The sequence below is a fragment of the Nilaparvata lugens genome, chromosome 6, assembly GCF_014356525.2.
Source record: "Nilaparvata lugens isolate BPH chromosome 6, ASM1435652v1, whole genome shotgun sequence".
Taxonomy (NCBI): Eukaryota; Metazoa; Arthropoda; class Insecta; order Hemiptera; family Delphacidae; genus Nilaparvata; species Nilaparvata lugens.
Window position 1 is genome coordinate 2,907,407 of NC_052509.1, and position 21,280 is coordinate 2,928,686.

Consider the following 21,280-nt stretch of genomic DNA (forward strand, 5'->3'; position numbering starts at 1 on the left):
AAGTCATTCAAGTGGAAGCAATTCAATTGTTATGAAATCCTACACAGAGATGATTTTTCATTTCTCAGAAAACATTCAGCTTTTCCCCTGGCAGAACCGGAACAAATCGAATCAAATTGAAAAATTATCGGGAAAATCAATTCCAGGGAGCTCTTTTCAATCAAGTAACGCTCTCAATCCGTTTCATTCCTTCAATTTTCCCCCTTTGTTGATTCTGTGAGTCATCATTTACGCAATTCCTTTCCCTTATACACCATAATACACTGAAATGTTCCATTATAAATGCGTTCATATCATCATAAATGTTTTTTCAACATCATTGAATTACAGTAATAGCGTCAGAATATTCCAGTAGCTCACCTTAGGATAATATAAAGAAGAGCTCTATGATAATCATACACAGAATCAGATAGCTTTGAGTTGCTCAAATGTGAAAGTCCTTGATGAAAATACTAAAATACTACCAGATTATAGGTGAGATACTCAACAATCGTCACTTTTATTCAAAACACACACACACACACACACACACACACACATACACACACACACACACACACACACACACACACACACACACACACACACACACACACACACACACACACACACACACACACACACACACACACACACACACACACACACACACACACACACACCACACACACACACACATACAGACCAATACCCAAAAACCACTTTTTTGGACCCAGGAGACCTTGAAACGTATAGGAATTTAGAAATTGGGGTACCTTAATTTTTTCCGGAAAGCAATACTTTCCTTACCTATGGTAATAGAGCAATGAAAGTAAAAATTTATTCATATTATACTGAATGTAAAAGACTGGTGTAATAACCGAAACCGGTCTTTCTAAGTATCAATAAATCTGTGGTTTTTTGACAATTTCTTAGTCTTTTTCATTCAATATGAATAATTACCACAATATCAACTTCTCAACTACACAAAAAGTAATACATATACTCTGAGAACTGTTATTGAGCGATGAAAAGATAGGGGAATACTTCAACATTTCCACAACAAAATGTGAAAGTATAGAATTCTATTAAGTCAAATGAAAAAATGTAATAATATTGTAACAACGAGAAAACATCTCACAAAGCCGAAAAATTTTATTGACGTCTTTCATACAGTTTGAATTCAATTTTATATCAAATTTCAAGATTTTTCAATCGATAACTGACCTTGAAACAGACGAAGAGCGAGAATGGCAGTGTGCAGACGACCAGCAGCCAGGACAGGCCTGTCAAGATTGTGCCACATAAGCCTGAGTCGCCACCATCCGACTCATCTGCTGGAAAACAGAAAGAAAATTGTTAGAATACCCATGCCAAATATCATATCATCCTTGAAAACCTACAAAAAGTTGTGAATAATTGTGGGTCGGTTTCATAAAGATACGCTATGTAATTGAATCAAAAAATATAAATTTTCAAAATGAGTCAGTGAATTCCTGATCCTGATTTGTGGAGATTGAAGTACAAAACAAGGACAATAATTACTTTGTTAATTGGTGATCAACTAATAATGTATTGTACACATTTTCATGGTAAAACTCAATGGGAGCAAATGATGATCATTCAAAAATCGATCATCAGATTTATCATATCAGATTATCCAGCAATTATCATACCAGGACACACAAAAGGAGAATCCAACCTTATTATTATTTCGTGTAACAGAACTAGTAAATATGGATTTCATAATTGTATCCAATGTTTATGAACGAAAGTTATAAAGAATAATTCCAAAATCCCATTACAACAATGAATACATACATACTCTTGCGATCATAGAGATTTGAGTAATGACATTTACCATATAATAATGTTTTTCAAGAAATCACTTCACTTATATGGGCTACTTATGTTCGAATTAATAAAATAAATATAAAACCTTCCAGTAGGCCTACGCTTTATTAAAAATATAAACACAGTCACCAGTAAGCTACCAACCAAATTTTGGAAATTTTTTTTTGGAAATTGTTAGTGGGAATGGATGGATTAATGATGAAATTAAACTATGTTAATATTTGAAGAATGGCTAGATTTCCATTTAAAATGTAATTTTCCATTCTTCAAATATTAACATAGTTTAATTTCATCATTAATCCATCCATTCCCACTAACAATTTCCAATCTCCTTTCCCTTTACAATCCCAACACATAACCTAAAATTGAATTTCCTGTTCCTCCAACAACAACAAACTTATTAGTTCAGCTGAAGATGTGGTAGGTTTCACCATGAAACCTGGTACTGAATTATGAATTAATTTTCGAATAAATAAAAGTGGTATTGACAATATCAAGTCTTATTCTTTCAATTATGGAGAAATACCACAACATCTCATACCATACAATCAAATTATTAAAATCAAATTCGCAATTAACGCAAACAACTTGCTATAAAATTTGCTTTGAAATCCTTTGAAACATTGAAAGTTAAACTGTACCATGATCATTGATGAGATATTCAATAACACTTCAAAAACAATCAAATTTAATAACAACATAGCAAATTGGAATAGATTGATTTCGCAAAAAATATGTCAGATTAGTACAGTACTGTATGTATATCACACCGTGATTTGAGCGCGATTTCGAATATATATGATCTACTCACAATAGATATGAGAAGATTAAAGTTTACCAAGCCGTGATTTGATCGAGTTTATAAGCAGCATTTCATCTAAAATATCAATGAAAATGCTTATGATTGATCATCAAAGGGAGAAATCAAACATCATACCTCTCTTTGACAATTGAATAATATTGAAAAATGTTTGGATGATGATAATACGACAGAGCTTGTTATTATTGTTTACTCAGCCTCTATCAAATTCCACCATCATGAAAATGGAGCTTCATGCCACAACCAAACGAGAATTCCAGCTGATTCGTTCAGGGAATGAGAGAAATGAATCCAACACATATTCCATTCTCACCTAATGATGGGAGTTCGGATTACACGTAGAACCGTGCAACAGTCCAATTAGCAGAGTGATTAATGCAACCCTGATGAGTCATTAACCTATCACGTGATATTAATCAATAATTAGCTAATCAAGGACAGTTGCCAATCAGTATCAATATATCAATGAGCATACCTCAGTACACTGATTGTCTGATACTGGAGCTATTAAACGGGTCTTGTTAATAACAATATAATGTATGTTCGAATATGCTACCTTCATCTGAGAAGAAATGAACAATGAATGTCCAATAGATGATTATTTACAATAGGTTATAATGATTATATTAATTTATAATGGGTGATCGTTTACAGAGAAACAATAGCGTAAGTAGATATCCCATGGTATAGGGCGTTTATGTCGCAATTTTTACTGTTATCTCAAGCCGATTACTGTCGATTATTGTCGATTTTCACTGTTTTGTTGGGGTGAGAGTGTATGAACGGCACAATATGAGAGACTACCAGTGTCACACAGCTTCACGGGAAAGAATTACATGAACTATCGGCTTGAGATAACAGTAAAAGTGGCGACATAAACGCCCTATACCATGGGATATCTACTTACGCTATTGTTTCTCTATGGTATCATTGTATGGTATGGTTGTAATAGGTTGCCATAGATGGATTCGATTAGAATGGGTTATGATGATTAGGCTATTTATAATAGGTGATTATTTACAGAGAATATGAATTCTGTTGTATTCCTTGCGTATCCCTGTTGTATTCCTTGCGAGGTTGAGTGATCGGAAAGACTTATAAGTCCTAACTCCGCCCTAATGAAGGATTTCTCCATTCCAACGTATTATGTATTCTATCTAATTCGGTTGCACAGAATTAAACAGATAGGCTGTTTCATTAGAAAAACAAACAATTTCATAGACAATAATTTTACCAAATAGGCAACTAATTTTTGCTTCTAGGCCTCCATGATTCCAATATTCTAACTTGCAATTCCATGACGGAATTGAGCTCCACAACGTTTCGCACTACTATTCTGAGTTCTAGCGGGTATACTGTTCCAAAACAGTTGAAGTGAGTAGCCTATGTTGAAACAACCGTTTATTTCAGCTCATGAACTGGGTAGGATACATCAACGACTGCTCGTCTACCGTATGGAACTGTAATATTCCGGTAATTGCATAGTTTAACGTACACTATCTGTGTGAAAATTAGTCACATTTCTTTTTCTAGGCAATTATTCAACCCTAATTGCTCTACAGAAGTGCTTCTGAAGTCTTAATTGGGGAGGATTCATGCTTTAAAAAGTAGAATGCTATCGCATTTTATTTTGAATATAATATATAATAATAATTTTGTTTCTGTTTTGTATAGTTAAATTTTCATTTTGTTTCATTTTATTTTAATGATGTAATGTGCTTTTTTGGCGAAATAAATTCAATTCAATTCAAATTCAATTCAATTATTGTAATCTTCCTTCTTCATCAGAAAACTAGGAAAATAATTTCAAACCAGTGAAAACGTTCCATGTTCTTCGTTCTACATAAAAATATAGTAGTGCTTTACTATACTCAAATTCATTTTCCTGCACTTTAATTTCCTGAACTAGAGCTCTGATCTAGAGTTACTTGAACTTTAACTGGGAAATACAGGTGAAGTCTCCCAATAATGAATAATAGCATAGAGAAACGATAGCATATAAGTAGATATGCCATGGTATAGGGCGTTTATGTCGCAACTTTTACTATTATCCCAAGCCGAAAGTTCACGTAGTTCTTTCCTATGCAGCTGTGTGACGCTGGTAGTCTCTCAAATTGTGCCGTTCCAACACTCTCATCCCAACAAAACAGTAAAAATTGTCAATAATCGACAATAATCGGCTTGAAATAACAGTTAAAGCTGCGACATAAATTCCCTATACCATGGGATATCTACTTACGCTATTTTTTCTCTTTCAATCCAATCTTTGAAGAAGCAAAGATATAGCAGAAGACACATTCCAAAAATAAACTATCATGCGTTTTGAAATGCTTATCCGGATAGTTCATAATATCTTATTATTGTTACACTATTATTCTGTAAATATGTCTTTTTTGATGAATAAATTTGGATTTAAATGACAAGTAATAATAAATTCAATTTCCTATCATTTAAGACCGGTTTCCGAACTCGGGATTTAGCTAAGTTCTAGACAGCTGGAGACAGAAAATTAGCTTTTCGAAACGGTACGTTGTCTTTATGATAGCCTTCATTTTCTTATTTCTATAATTGGGAACGTTTTTCCTTGACAAAATGAAACATTCATAAATAATTAAAAATAGCTGAAACTTTACACTATTTTCTCTTTATTTTATTTTGTGTTCAATTTTCTAGTTTTTTCAAAATTAATTTTGAACGTGGACTGCGACTACGCCCCGTTTCGGAAAGCCAATTTTCTGACTCCAGCTGTTTAAAGTCTAGAACTTAGCTAAATCCCGAGCTTGGTAATAGGTCCTTAATATTGAGATTATTATGAGCTATTTTTAGATTTTTTAATAAATCAGAATTCAGAGTTTGTATTTTTGTAATGGTGATATCTATCTGAACATTTTAGCTCTGTCCACATGGCAGAATTAGACCTGGTTGACAGAATAGAAAAGGTATACAGATCAATCATCAATCAATCAATCATTTATTCCTTTCCAAAACATACATGAAAAAGTCAAAAACTGAAAACTAACTCAAAGCTAAAGAGAAATAGTGACTGTTTAAAATTCATTTTTTTACAGTTAACTCGTTTATACTGTAGCATGCTAAATCTATCAACTATGCTCTCAGCAATCCCTTGAATTTTGATCTATCAGGTTCATGTCTTATGCAACCTGGGAGACAACCAATAAATTTCATTCCCATGTACATTGGACTTTGTTTATATTTTTCCTTATTGTGTTTCTTTATTTTAAATTATTTTTATTTCTTGTGTTGTAATATTATGTATATCCACTTGCCTTGGGAATCTAGATTCGTTAGTTTATATATATATATATATATATATATATATATATATATATATATATGTAATATTGTCCTTAAAATGTACACCGTCATGAGCTTTAACTTACTGAAGAATGGCTTGCATGATTGCTCTCTATCAAGATTTAGAATTATTCTTATTGCTTCTTTTTGTAATAGGAGTATTTTATTTAAGTTTGAAATGCTTGTTCCTACATATATTTCAATTGCACATGAAATGTGGGAGTGGATCATTGCAAAGAACACTGCTTTTAACGTGAAAATGTTAATGAAAGCGTGAAAATTCCTGAGCTTAATTTTTTACATATTTTTTGAATGTGAACGGACCAACTAAGTGTGTTTTCAAGATATAGGCCTAAAAATTTAATTTCTTCCTTATTATTTCCAGAATTAAGTTGTTTTACCTCTGAATTTCTACAAGTAAAATGGAGGAACTTTGTTTTGTTATCATCAAGTAGCAGATGTATATGATTTATGTACTTTTTAGTTGATTATATAGAACTGTTACATTTGATTTCTGTTGTGGTCCAGTCCTTATCAGCAATGCACAGACTTATATCGTCATATGCGTACAAGCATAATTTACTATTTTCTACAGGGCTGATAATCTTCATGTTTTGTAATGCAATGAATTTTTAAAATCAAGTTATCCAAGGTCACTGTCACATTTTTGAAATACTGGATTTGATATGATAATCATCAAAATGTCAATAATGTTAACTATATTATAATATACAATGTTATGTATTGTATTATCCAATATTAATAATCAAATAGTTAATGGTTTCAAGAAAAATAGTTTCTAAGTAATAGAGTAAGATGATTAGGCGTCTGAAGATTACATCAACATCCTTCCAAGCTTGATGGTGATGGATTAAATAACCGGCATCATTATTATGAATAATTAATATTCAAAGTTGGAGATTGATTAGCTATGCTTTAGTCCTGCAGTCTGCGCAGAATCCAAAAGCAGGTAAACTGTGAGAGGAATACAGAACGTAGCTCTAACCACCAGCAGTCATGTTCGCAAAGTTTCTAAGCGCGAAGCCCGAAACTAAGTTGTAAACTTTGTGTCGCCTCAAATCAAGTCTGTCACAGAGACCGAACACCGAAACTCTTGAGTGTGACGTCACAGAAACGTCACATGCGAATGTGGCCTAAATTATTTCGAATGCACTATTATTCAGGATAGCAGCTCTTTCAAGAAGTGAGAGTTGTGAAGATCTTAGTGGGATGATAAGTGAGCAGAATATGCAGATGATTATGGTTATGGTAAATTAGAGGGCTATTTCACGGAGGACTTTATCCATAAATAATATTATTTGTGAGACCGGTAGTTCTATATTATCATATCCATCATTTCCTCATTTTATCGATTTTGAATATGAATTTTAGAAAGTGTATTTGTTAAATTTCATCATTTTTTCCCAATAAATGATCAAATAGTGTCATCATATTTATCATTTCCTTAGTTTCATAGATTTTAAAAATAAATTTTAGAAATTAATGAAAACAATATAAAAGTCTTGGAGTACCCTTTATTTTTCTAAAATAGGTCAACATATCAAACAACTTGATATTTAATCTCAATTATGAATATTCATCATTGGAAAATATATATTTTCCAGTCCAATAGAATTTAATTGATCATTTCTCATAGTTCCGACTATAAAAATATAGGGTACTACAAGATATTTTTATTATTTTCATTAATTTCTAAAATTTATATTTAAAATCTATGAAACTAAGGAAATGATAAAATGATAAATTTCTTAAAAAAGTAGCCCATGTGAGTGGAGTGTTTTTTTTTTTAATTTTAGAAAATACATTTGATAAATTTTATCAAATTTATCCAATAAATGATCAAATAGTGTAATTAAAATAGAGATGCAATAATAAGAGATCTCTAAAATCGTCATAGATATTTCTATGAGAATTAAGATTTTAAGGGTATGAAGCTGGGTAATAATGCAGGCAAAGGCCTCTTTCGTGGAAGTTGGACTCTTCAAAATTGAGAACATTTTCAATCCCAGAAAGTTAAGCTCCAGACATAGTCTGAGCTAAAGTTAATATTGGTTATGAATATTCAGAAAGACAATGAGCTATTGTTATAGCAATACAGTTTAGCGATGGAAACTATAGTTTTAAAACCTTTCAAAACATAGTTTAAACACAGAGAAGAGGATCCCTTCTTCTTTGTGGTTTAAAAGACTGAGCTATACCTGCAGATCCTAGCAATATGGAAGAAAAGCACGGTAGCTATAATCTACAGATGAATTGGGAAGCTAAATTTGCACTCATTATGGCATCATCCTTTATGAAAACCGTTCAAAGACGGCCATTACTATATTGCACTCTACTATCATTGGAGCATTCGATGAGCCAATGAGAGCTTGAGTAGCATCGAAAGCAGCCATTTTATTGAGTAGGGAATCTTAAGCTGTGATGTTATGGAGAAACATGACAAGTTTATCATAATATCAGTTCTGTGAACAGTAGACCTCACGCAGTATTCTATTGGCCTCACGCAGGCCAGTACCTTCTATTCTAGGTACCTTGGGCTAGGTCTTTGTATTTTCGATTTTTTGTTGTTTAATTTTTCTTCGATGCTCTATTTTAGCGTTAATTATATTTTTATTATTATAATTTGTAATTTACCAAAGGTTTATATTTACTGATATTGGATGTTTATTTAATGTTAGATGCCTCTCAGTCATGAGAAAACATGATTGATGAACATGTACACCATGTCCCACAAAGAGGCTTTTACGTTTGATTTTATACTAGTAGTTCTGTGAACCGTACACCTCACGCAGAATTCTCATCTACAAGTACCTGATTGAAACTATAGACCTTATGGAAATACAGCAATAGACTGGCTTCTCCACACATCTATGTAATCACTTGTCAGCTGATTTATGACGAATAATTCTATAGTCTGATTTTTACTCTAATATTGGTGTTTTCCTTCATTTATAGGGTTTTCTACTCTCTCAACTTCCTAATGTTTTTTGCCTGATGTCCTGTAGAGTAAGGAGAGGAAAGCAAATAATCTGAATCCAATAATCAGACCAATCAAACAAAGGTAATCCATGAGGTAGTCGTTCTCGCTAAAATTGTAGGTTTCGAGTATAATATGTCCATCCTTGGGACATGTAGCGTTCATCCTTGTACATTTAATATCAGTGACGTCACCCCACTGGTTGATAAGAAGGGCTTCGTTTCCATACTTGAACCATGACAAGTTACTTAGCCACTCAAAGTACGGAGGTACAGATCCAGCGTTCAAGAAAAATCCTCCAAAGAGAAGGAATGGAATAACCACAGGGGGTCCGATAGATAACGCTACTGACACTGAAGAGCTTACACATGATATGAGATATCCGAAAGATGTGGCCACATTGCTAACCAATGTTATAATAATGCCAGCCTGCACGAATTTTGAAGGTGCCGGGTTGAGCCCCACCATATAATACATCACAACTGTGAACAATACTGGAATAGCCAAGAATATTGGAACCTCGGCCAGCGTTTTACACAGGAAATACACGTCGGTCCTATACATTCCGTTGAAATGTTCCCTCAAAAACACTGGTAGCTCTGCACAGAAAACCTTAGTGGAATAGTGATTCAATTGAATAATAATATTTTTATGAGAATGGTGCCGTTGAACAATGCTAGCTCAACCTGCACCATTATCTAACAACACTTCAACACTTTTGGCGTTTGAAGGAGGCTCCTTTTTCCTTTTATATTATCTTTGAAATACAAAATTTCCAAAATCCTTGTATATACGTCGACGCGCAATTAAAAAAGGAACATACCTGTCAAATTTCATGAAAATCTATTACCGCGTTTCGCCGTAAATGCGCAACATATAAACATTTAAAAATTTAAACATTAAGAGAAATGCCAAACCGTCGACTCGAATCTTAGACCTCACTTCGCTCGGTCAATTAGATGAAGAAGTGGTTGAATTGAAGCTAGACTATTGTTGAATGTCCACTAGCTTCGACTCTGGCTGTTGAGAATTCCATGAATAATGTGATTTGAGAATTATGTCAATACAGATAATAAGTTAGCAAATTCTTTTGATAATTTGCTGTATTCTGTGATGATAATTAACACTTGCTTCTCATAACTTATACAAATTTTAACAGAACATTCAATGACAGCTGTTGTTTTAGGAGTACGTTTGAGTTTCTTTTCGCGTTTTAAAATTTTCAATTATTAATACAGTATTTTCAGTTATTAGTGATGATTTAGTGAAGTATTCTTATTTAATTTGGTTTTCAACTTTCCTAAATTCTAAATTCCTAGTTTATAAATATTTTGGACTCAAAATTGGCCAAATAACGTGTAGTGTAAACATAACCTACTTTTGGACAATTTCTATCAAAATTTGGGAAAGGAACAGTTTTGGGCTTTAAGCCTGTTGTTCCTTCCCCAATCATTCATAGTTGACAATGATTGTATCTATTAATGTATAAATAAATAAATAAATTCTTATTTCCTGTGATAAATTTGGTTGGTTATAGAGAAAAACACATTTCAGCACTTCGTAATAAATTCTATATTTATGAGAAATTATTATCATGATAAGGTACATTGTGTAGCCTACACAAATTATATCACAGCAAAATCGACGAAGTTTCCAATCGATCACTGATTATCACGTATAATTTATAAGCTGATAACGACACATTACCCATCAATTTTCCATATCTCCGTAAATCACCTGCTTAAATTGCACTTAAAATCTGCGGTTGCAAATGACGCTTGGCAATTTGGCATGATTAAATGCTTGTGAGCCGGCAAATGGTTCACAGCCACCCTCGAATAAATATTCTACCGGGTTCCTTCATTAAAGTGAACCGCTGCCATATAATTCGAGCTGAGATCAAATTCACCTCGTCTCAGCGTTTGCTTCTCATTATTTATTTGCTTGCGTTTCGTAGCTGACGGTTTACATTGCAAGTGAGAGATTGAAGGTGGGGGAAGAAAGGAGGTGAAAAGGAGCTGGAAGGTAAAGATGAAGGAGGACTATAATGATGACGATAGTGCAAGGAGAAAACTTATACAACAAGATGAAAAAAACTTAATGATTCAGAACTAGTTGATGATCATTATAGAGAGAACAATAATAGACGAAAAAAGACAATAAGAATACAGTATGATTAAGGGAAAAATGATTCTTCTTCTTCTTCTTCTTCTTCTTCTTCTTCTTCTTCTTCTTCTTCTTCTTCTTCGTCTTCTTCTTCTTCTTCTTCTTCTTCTTCTTCTTCTTCTTCTTCTTCTTCTTCTTCTTCTTCTACTTCTTAGCTTGGATTTTTTCAATTTTCTTCCTATTTTTTGTGCTTCTGATTCTGTATTTTCTTGCTCTCCCCAACAATCTTCTTTTTTTTCACAAACAAGGATAAGGCTGGGAAAAATGATTTGATAGGAATTGAGAAAGGAACAGAATACTCAGAATAGAGAAATGTAGGTGAGATGACGAAGAATATGGAAGCGGAAGGAGAGAGAAGATAGATGAAAGGTGATCGAAGGAGAAAAGGAAAAGAAGGATGAAAAAAGAAGGAACAATGAGGGAAGGAAACGGGAAGAAAGTAGATTAGTAAAGGTAAATAATGAGGGAAGTTAGTGGGGAAGTTGAAAATTAGAAGAGAGATCTAAGAACTGTATCTAAGGATAATGAGGGGAGTTAAAGACATAAAATAGGGTGGGGGCAGTACAAGAAAGTGGGTGAGACGGAAGAAGAATGAAGGGAGAATGATGAAGTATGAAGAGAAGGAAGAAGAATAAAGAAAGAAGAATGAAGTATGAAGAAAGAAGATACATCCCATGAAAAAAGAAGATAGGAATGAGGGAAAACGAAAAAGACGATGTTAGGATGAGAAATACGAACAAGGTAGAAAAATGAAAAAAGAGAGATAAAAAGGAAGAGAGTGGTGGAATGAAAACATAGAAAAGAGAGGAGAATAGAATAGAATAGAATAGAAAATATATTTATTGATACAGGAAAAAACATAACATGACAATCAATCAATAATAATTTGATGATTACACAAATATATATATATTATGACATGACCTGTTGGTCGTCTGTCAAGTTGAGCTATTTTATTGATTTAAAATTTACATGCCAGTATTTGAAATTGAATTTTATCCAATTTGAAAAATTCCAAATTTTAAACAATTTTGGAATCAATCAACCAAAGAGATAATGGCAACAAAAGTATTACATATGAAATTACATTATACTACATACGCAGGAGTAAAAAAAGAAAAGCAGTGAAACCATCAAGTATTATATTCCTGTATTAGCATTTTTCTGTAAGCCCAAGCATTCCTCACAAAACCTATCAGCGCCCTCCAATCACTACCATCCAAAAACTCACCACCTGATCCTCTGATAGCTCTCTATCGCCTAAATGCGCTCCTCTTATCTCTGCTAGTACTGGACACCTTCCGCTAAAATGCATTGTATCCTCCCTTTCCCTCCTATTGCATAAGGTACATATGGTCTGAATTCCCTCTCTTCCCACACTACTATTCAAGTATCATAGACCTCCCCTTGATCTGAATATGATTGACTTCTCATTGCGGGTGAGATTGGCTCCTATATAATTATTGTATTCGGTGATTGGGTTCAAACGTGAATAGACAGTATAATTTACAGATTGCCTTGCTCTTTCTCTCCATTTCTCTCTACATTCGTTTTTTATACATTCATTAATCTTATCCAAACTTTGCCTTAGTACATCCCGCATTCCTTCCTCCCATCTTGGCAATTCAATGTTATATTTTTCTGCCTGCTCTTTCCACACTTTATACCATCCTACTTTCTGTTCAAACATTTTCTGTGCAAGTTTTCGTGGCAGCCTGTTTGGTCGCAAAGAAAGGGTTCTTATAATATAGCTGTAATGCATCTCAAACAAATAATGGTGTAAATTACACTTATTGAGTAATATAATTTGTATAAAGGAATTTGTCATGTAAGCGATATCATTGAATAAAAGTTGATTTGATTTGATTTTTGATGGGCAAGAGATCGTGTTGCATTGAACTTATTAAAGAGAACTCAGAACATGAAGACACAGAAAAAAATGAAATGTTGATGGTGTAGAATGAGGTAAACCAGAATTTAAGAAGAGTGAAACCAGCCGAATAATGAAAGAAGAGATAAACAAGACGAGAAATTTGACTCACGACTGACGCTGTAATCTACGCAACGTTGTAGAATCTGAGAGTTTGTTGATTTTGTGAAGGGTTTATGCTTTCTGCTGTGTACTAGTGGCTTCCCTAAGTAGCCAACTTAACAGCCTCAACACGGCTCACACCAATTTGTGAGTAGTCTGACGAAAACGAGAAAAAAAAACACTTTTTCACACTCATATCCCAAGCTATTTCTTCAGTCTCTTTCCTTCATTTTTCAACGGAATACATGAATGGTTTACCTTACCGATGAAGAATTCTATTTTTTTCTGGGTGATGCCCACATGAGCTTTAGGCTTGTGCGTGAGTAATGAGGTGGGTGATAATGAGAGAGGAATGAAGTTGCAGTTTTAGGTGTGTTCCGAACCTTCTGGAACTGATTTTACAACATATGAATTACATTCAGAGGATTTGATTTGGCTCAAAAGCGGCCAACCTTCCGAACCATCTGGAACAGATTTTACAACACAAGCTTTAGGCTTGTGCGTGAGTAATGATGAGGTGGATGATAATGAGAGAGGAATGGAGCTGCAGTTTTAGGTGTGTTCCGAACCATCTGGAACTGATTTTACAACACATGAATAATTATATTCAGAGAAGTTGGCTCAAAAGCGGTCAACCTTCCAACGGGAGTAGCAGGCTCATGATTCTTAATTTTCGAGAAAATCCATGGGCACAGAATTCACAAAGAATTAATTTTCGATTCTCAATTTTCGAGAAAATCCATCGGAAAGGGCATTCCGTGCCTGGGGCACAGAATTCTGGGCATTCAGAAAGGGCATTTGTGAATTTTCTGTTCCAATTAATATTTTCACCATTATCATGAGGAAATCTTGTTTGATGAATGAAAAAGAATCATTTTTATTCTACAACCTCCTCAAAATATTGCTCAAGTTAATATTATCAATGATAATTCTATTCGAACATTCCAAATCCATTATTCATGCATAGTATAAAGGGAAGATATTCATTTCTTGCCTCAAATTCTTGTAGAGAAAAACTTAAAAATATATAAAAAAGTTGATGATAAAGATGGTCATGGTCGTAGTAATGGAGCTTGCACTGTTTTACTTCTTGCAATGAGTAGCCTGTTTAGAAAATCCTCCAAGATCCCTCAAAAATTCTGAATGGTTAGCAGAAAGGTTAATTAGGAATTCGCCCAATATGATCCTATTGAACAATTCTCATGTTGCTCCACAAGCAAGTAGTCAAGTAAGACAAAAACTACGGAGTATAAAGTCATAATTTTTTGAGTTGATACTGTTTTCTTCTAACTACACGGTGCACAAAACCAGAGAGTATAGAATCATTGAGGAAGTATAAATATTACTTTTTATCTGTATGACTTATTTTGTCTGAGATAGAATGTAACATTCAGGGAACACGTACCATTCAGTTTTCTGCTCTTCTGTACGATTGAGTCAAAGTAAGCTGAACCACATCTCTATTCCATGTTAGATTTATCCTGATAAGAGGCTATTCTGAGAGAGAGAGAGAGAGCGCGAATAGTTCTTATAGTATGCTCTGAACTGTCACAGATTAAACAAAGTGTATATTATCAGAGGAGAAGAAAATATTCACATACAATATAATGTAAGTTTAATCTACAACTGAGTATTCTTCGACTAGACGTCCTAAAAGACGTGAACCTTTTCATTCATGACTCGATAAATAACATCGTATAGAGTCAATCGTAATCAATCATGTAGTCAAATCGATCAATAGATCGTAATCAATCATATAGTCAATCAATAGTCTAATCACAATATAGTCAAATCGTAACATCGTAATCAATCAATCAAGTTTTATTGAACAAAATATTCACATTGGAGGTCCCACTAAACCTGAAGGTTTTCCAGTAGGTGCCTATATAAGTATTAGGTATACATAGTAAATCATAGAATCGTACATTAGAAAAAATAAAGTTAACAAATTTGATAAGAGGAAGAGAAAAACATTTTTGCATGCAGAGGGGAGTTGGGAAGTGAGAAAAATCTTATAAAAAATATGTTTATTCTCATATAAAATGATGAAATCTTTTTTCCACTGAAGAGACTTGCGAAACAAGATTTTCAATTCAAAACAATGGAAATGTTTCACATGTGACAACGAAGGAGTTTCAAACCTGAAGACGGTATCCTATTTATCCTGGTAAGAAATGCGATTTGGGATCCCAAGAGGATCTACTGGAAGATCTATGACGCAGTGAGAGGTAAAAAGGTCTTGCAGCGTTCTTTATTAGATCACAATGGAGAGTTATGGCTTGACGGAAGGACACCTTCAATAGGTTTTTTATTTCAGAGTACACATTATTTATGTTTTTTTAAATTAGTTTCTGCCTGAATAAAAAGCTGTAGAAGCAGTACGCCAATCTCCATTTCCTCCATGATATCCATGAAGGAACTAAAGTACAGAAGTCCATTAAAGTTTATGGAATCATTCTTGAAATGAATATAAATGATTGCCTATAAATCTATATATATAAAAGCGAAATGGCACTCACTCACAGACTGACAGACTGACTGACTCACTCACTCACTCGCAGAACTAAAAATCTACCGGACCAAAAACGTTCAAATTTGGTAGGTATGTTCAGTTGGATTTTTAGAGGCGCACTAAGAAATCTTTTGGCAATATTTTAACCCTAAGGGTTGTTTTTAAGGGTTTAAAGTTCGTCTTCTAGCATGTATATTCTTCTTCTCCTAATCTCTTAATTATGATTGAAATTTCCATATCATATGTTACTATAGAACTATAATCTAGATAGAGTACCTCTTCGAAACAGTTATTAGCTGGCAACTAAATTAATAATTTTGTCAGGTTGGCATTAAGTTGAGTTGATCCAGTCAGGGGTCCAAGGGGCGGAGCCCCCTGGCTAGACGGATATGGCGAGCGAAGCGAGCCTGACGGCTAGTAAAAATATAAATCTCGGTACCCTTCTAAATTATTTTGTCACAGCATGTTTCGGACATTGAATCCATGTTTCGGACATTAAAGCAATTTAAGCCGAAATGGCTTTAATGTCCGAAAAATGTTGTGACAAATTTATTCAAAAGGGTACTGAGACTTTTATTTCTATTTATTAGAAGTAGCCTTGAAGAAAAAAGACAATAATTCCCTATTTTTTAGGCAGGGAAATAAAAAGTTAAGTCTGATATCAAACATTAATTCCAAATGAAGCTTTTGATGAATATCTGTATCTGTTCTTCTATATTATTTCCATGCATAATTGGTGTTGTACCGTTGGAAGTTGAATAAATAAGTAAATAAAAAAATAAATAGATGACAACGTTAGCAGACAGATAGCTTGGATAGATGAAGCCTCTATTTGTATATTTATGAGGTTAGCACATTCATTACAATGATCGAAAAAGAAAAAACCAAAACTTCTTCAATTTCCCAATTTAGTTATGTTTTTCTATTATTATGATTTGTACCAACAGAAATCAATTTTCATATTTCATCAGATCAATGGAAGGACAGGTTTGAAAATCATCAGTCTGATTATTTGAATCAGAAAAGTTATCTCGGTTAGTGAGTCCAGTTTTAGTGTGTTTTTCTTGTAGATAGAGATCAGTATGACAGTCGTAAGGCCCATTGACGGCTTAAAATTATATATTCAGGCGGTGAGACCTTCCCGCAAGGGACTCCCCACCAACAAAAGCCATACGAATTTACTTTACTAGTGAACATGTGGATCATCAGTGTGTTTGAAGGTTAACAATGAATTTATTGATAAGGATGATAATGAGAGATGATAACTAAAGTTAAAGGTAGATAAATTCTTCAAGTTATTGTTATAAACAAATGTAATCTGAGGGGGTGTTTCTACTCTTCTATAATATTTTTGCTGAAATTATACTACTAAATTTATGATTGAATCCTTGATTGGTTGGGAACGAATCACTTCAAGAGAATTTGAAGCTCATATTGATGATCATTCACTAGTGTAATAAAGACTTCAAGCGTTTTTTACTATCTTTGAAACTCTTAAAAAGTAGAATTTGAATCGAAATATCACATTAACTGAGTTACACACAAGACCATGTTTAGTTAAATCAAGATTAGTTGAAAGGATAACTTCAGAATAATCACTTATTACTGATTACTTCAGTACCATAATATGGGTTAAAGAAAGGAGACGGCGCCGCGCTACCTGTACTGGGCTATTATTCCAAAAGGGTTCATCCTCCAACTCTGGACTATCACACTCTATTGTCCTCTGAATCCGCTTCATTACCCTCATTAGTGGCCGGAGTGGCCCCGTCTGCTTTCTTGGAGGCAGTTTTAGCTGGTAGAGACTCATCCATTACTTTGCACCTTACATCTGCTACTTGTATTTTCTAAAATTTATTATTGAATCTAGATCAGTGATCAAGTACTTCTTATTGAATTATTCCCAATGGTTCATTTGATGAAACTCAACTTGCTCACAAGCTGTATACAGACCAACTTGAGTTAGTATACAATTACAATTGATGTGATTGTAGTAAAATGTTAGTATACATAGGTACAATTTGTGGTTACACACCACTTGCGTTATTCATCAGCTGATGATGCCTATCACTGTGGCCTACCACTGGTTTACAGCTGAAAATGCCATTAAGTAATCAGACTGGTCCACCAATTTATTCCTAGGAGTGAAATCCTCAACAATAGACCACGAAAATGTCGAAACTCATTAACAATATGCGGTTTACAGCTGGAACTGGAACAGCATAACTGGTTTACAGCTGAAAATGCCTTCAAGTAATGAGACTGGTCCACCAATTTATTCCTCGGAGTGAAATCCTCAACAATAGACCACGAAAATGTCGAAACTCATTAACAATAGGCGACCACTGTCCACTGAAGGGTCACTAGAACTTCTACCTGTTCATCGATTGTTTTCGGCGGCCCCGGTTGGTTTCTTTTACCCCCATAATATTGTAACTCACGAAAATTCACATCCCAAATTTCTAATTAATTTGCAGCACTTGATGGAAGTTGAATATGTCAACGCACAGCCAATATTCCAAGTGAATCAACTTCAATTACATCAAACTACAGTCAAGGGAAATTTGTTTGGCACTTGATCGATGCTGAGGATTTCCACGCACAGCCACGTTCCAAGTGAATCAACTTCCACTACAGCCAACCTACATGGAGGGGCATTTGAGCAAACAATTCTATTATTTTGAGCAAACGTTGTGCGTATGTTAATTGGTTTCGTGTCAATTAACGTTTATTAAAGGTCTGGTCCACTTGTGTCCTCTCTGCCGTTTGACATCACCGCTCTGAGCACGTGCATCTGGTTGCCATGACAACGCCCTATACAATCAATAGCCAAATGTTGTTACTTGTATTGAACTTATAAAGCTGGCATTCAAATTTTGTTATACAGGGTGTTTCAGAAGTAGTGTCGAGAATTTTAGGGTATTGTACCTGGATGCTAGGAGACTACAAATGTCATATTTGAACCAACTTCTCTCAGCCGATTGTGAGTTCTTGTGAACACCTTGTCGGAAGGGAGACGGCGGTTTGGAAATGCAGCTGCATACATTCTTCTTGCTTCGGTCGCATTGCCAAGAGCTACTCCATACATGAAGTGAATATCGGTGTACTCCAGCGAACTAAATTCCATTACAATAATTAAATATTTGTGTAGAAGCAACGTAAGAAAATATTGAAACTGGAAATTTAAGATAGAAATAAGACCTAGGAAACGTGAGACTAAGAAATAGGAAGCACTACATCTGGTTCTTTACTTTTAATGAAACAACAATACTTTTACAAGACAAACATTATCATCTGAAAACCATTGTAAAATCATCTGTTTGCCCATATGGAGCCATACCGAGTTTCAAAGCTTCATCTAAAATACATCTGGAATTAAAAAATTAATATTGATCTTTAAATGGTGAAAAGTGGTCATGCATGCAGTACGAAAAAAATTAATTTCTCTGTTATTCTTCGACCAATCTTAAAAAATTAGGTATCATTGGAATTGTGAAAAAAATTTGCAAACTTTTTTGTCTATTGTAAATTTTCTGTAAAATGGACGGTTTTCGAGATATTCGCCATCAAAAATTTAAAATGGCTGCCATTTTGAAAAATTTCAACGAAAAATTTTTTTTTATTTTTTGTAGTTGAGTCTTTATAGCATAAATATTCATGCCAAATTTCAGATCAATACAACATTTCGTTCTTGAGATAAAAATTTTTAAGTGAAAAAAACAAAATGGCAGCTATAAGGATAACCGCTGAGTTTTGGACACTTCAAATATGACATTTGTAGTCTCCTAGCATCCAGGTACAATACCCTAAAATTCTCGACACTACTTCTGAAACACCCTGTATATATGTAACTTGAATTATGAATGTTCACTTGAATTTTGTGTTTTTTGAGCTTTTCTTGAGATGAAAATTCCAGATAATAATAATAATTATTATTATAATATCGAGTGACCTGGCTGGCGCAGGTCTTGTGTCAGAGTTTTCAGGTCGCAACTGATCAGTTGCCCCTGACAATCATGACCTAACGACCACTTATTAGGCAGCCGGGACCGACATCAACATGTCCATCCGAAACACGGGAGGCTACTCCATGGAATATCAGATAAACTAGTGGAATACTACTTTTTATACGAGAAGAGATAATCCAAATGAAAATCAACCCTCATCGTCAATTACGATGACAACATTCTTCATCCGAAATTCTGAATCGGTAAAACAATATTCTGAATATTATTCCAGGATATTGTCATTTAAAAGTCAAAGACCTAAAGATGGAAATTACTGAGAAATTGCATTTATTCAAATGCTAATGGATTACTGATTATTATGAAACGAAAATCCAAATCAAATGCTGTAAATCACACCCGAAGACTTCTGCTACTGCAAATATTGACAACAGGGTGAACAGCTAGATAGGAATTCGATGAGCGCTACTATTCAAAAATTCCAGGGCTGACAAATAATTTTTAAATAGTAGTGCTCATCGAATTTTCATCCAGCTGTTTACCCTGTTGTCAGTGGATTCTCGTTTAATAAAGTCCTAACCTTTGTTACAAGAAGTGTTTAGTGTATAAAAACCTTCACCTCACATGTTACAAAACTTTTGAATTTCATGAAACAATACGCAATTCTTAAGTAATTGACCCCTTTCATAGCAATTTTGAGACAAAATTCATGAAATATGAACGATTTGATTCAGAATATTGCTTTTCTTCAACGTCGATTTAGTACATTAATTGATTCATTTGTTTAGTCATGTACATTTTTATTACACTCATGTGAGGAGGCATCAGACTTATGCCCAAAACCGTCCCTTCTGAAATTTTTACAACAGTCCTAATTAAATTGTAGGTTAAGCTGCTATCACTTATTAGAATACCAATTCCAAAAACCAACAAATCTTCAATCAAAAATATATATCATGAATAACTCAATCTCACAGAATTAGAAACAATTATCCAAAATATTTAAATTTCTAATAAAATTGGAAAATTTGAATGAAAACCTTCCCTCACTATTTATGAACTATAGTTACTATAGTTATGATGACTGAAACACTATGATTATCTTATGAAATTAATCTGAAAGCTGCGTTTACACCAAAGTTATTCACAAAATTTTAATAACTTAATCCTTATAGGTTGAACGGAGCTTGACAAACACGTATAATCATCATGTGTATGTTAAATTCAATCTAATAGAATCTATAAGGATTAAGTTATTAACATTTTGTTAATAACTATGGTGTAAACGCAGCTTAACAAATCTCGTGACAATTGATATTTATCCAAAATATTTAAATATCTGATAGAATTGGAATATTTGAACCAAAATCTTAGCTCACTATTTATGAAGTGGCTACTATATGGTTATGATGACTGAAACACTATGATTATCTTATGAAAACAATCCTAAAGGTGTGTTTACATTACACCATAGTTATTAACAAAATGTTGATAACTTAATCCTTATAGATTCTATTAGATTGGATATAGCTTATCAATAGAATCTATAAGGATTGAGTTATTAACATTTTGTTAATAACAATGGTGTAAACGCAGCTTAACAAATCTCGTGACAATTGATTGAGATTCCCCTAAATCA

At 33.8% G+C, this 21,280-nt stretch overlaps 1 protein-coding gene across 6 annotated transcripts in view; it reads right to left on the bottom strand.

Annotated features, from left to right (window-relative positions):
• LOC111043416 (band 7 protein AAEL010189) overlaps positions 1-21,280 on the bottom strand; it is a 320,350-nt gene that overhangs the window by 117,534 nt on the left and 181,536 nt on the right. For 5 of the 6 annotated variants that reach the window (XM_039429945.1, XM_039429944.1, XM_039429941.1 and 2 more), the window contains one exon: positions 1,207-1,316. In XM_039429945.1, coding sequence (XP_039285879.1) covers positions 1,207-1,316 — 110 coding nt within the window. The remainder of the gene's footprint in view (positions 1-1,206; positions 1,317-21,280) is intronic. The other variant, XM_039429947.1, reaches the window with a different exon arrangement.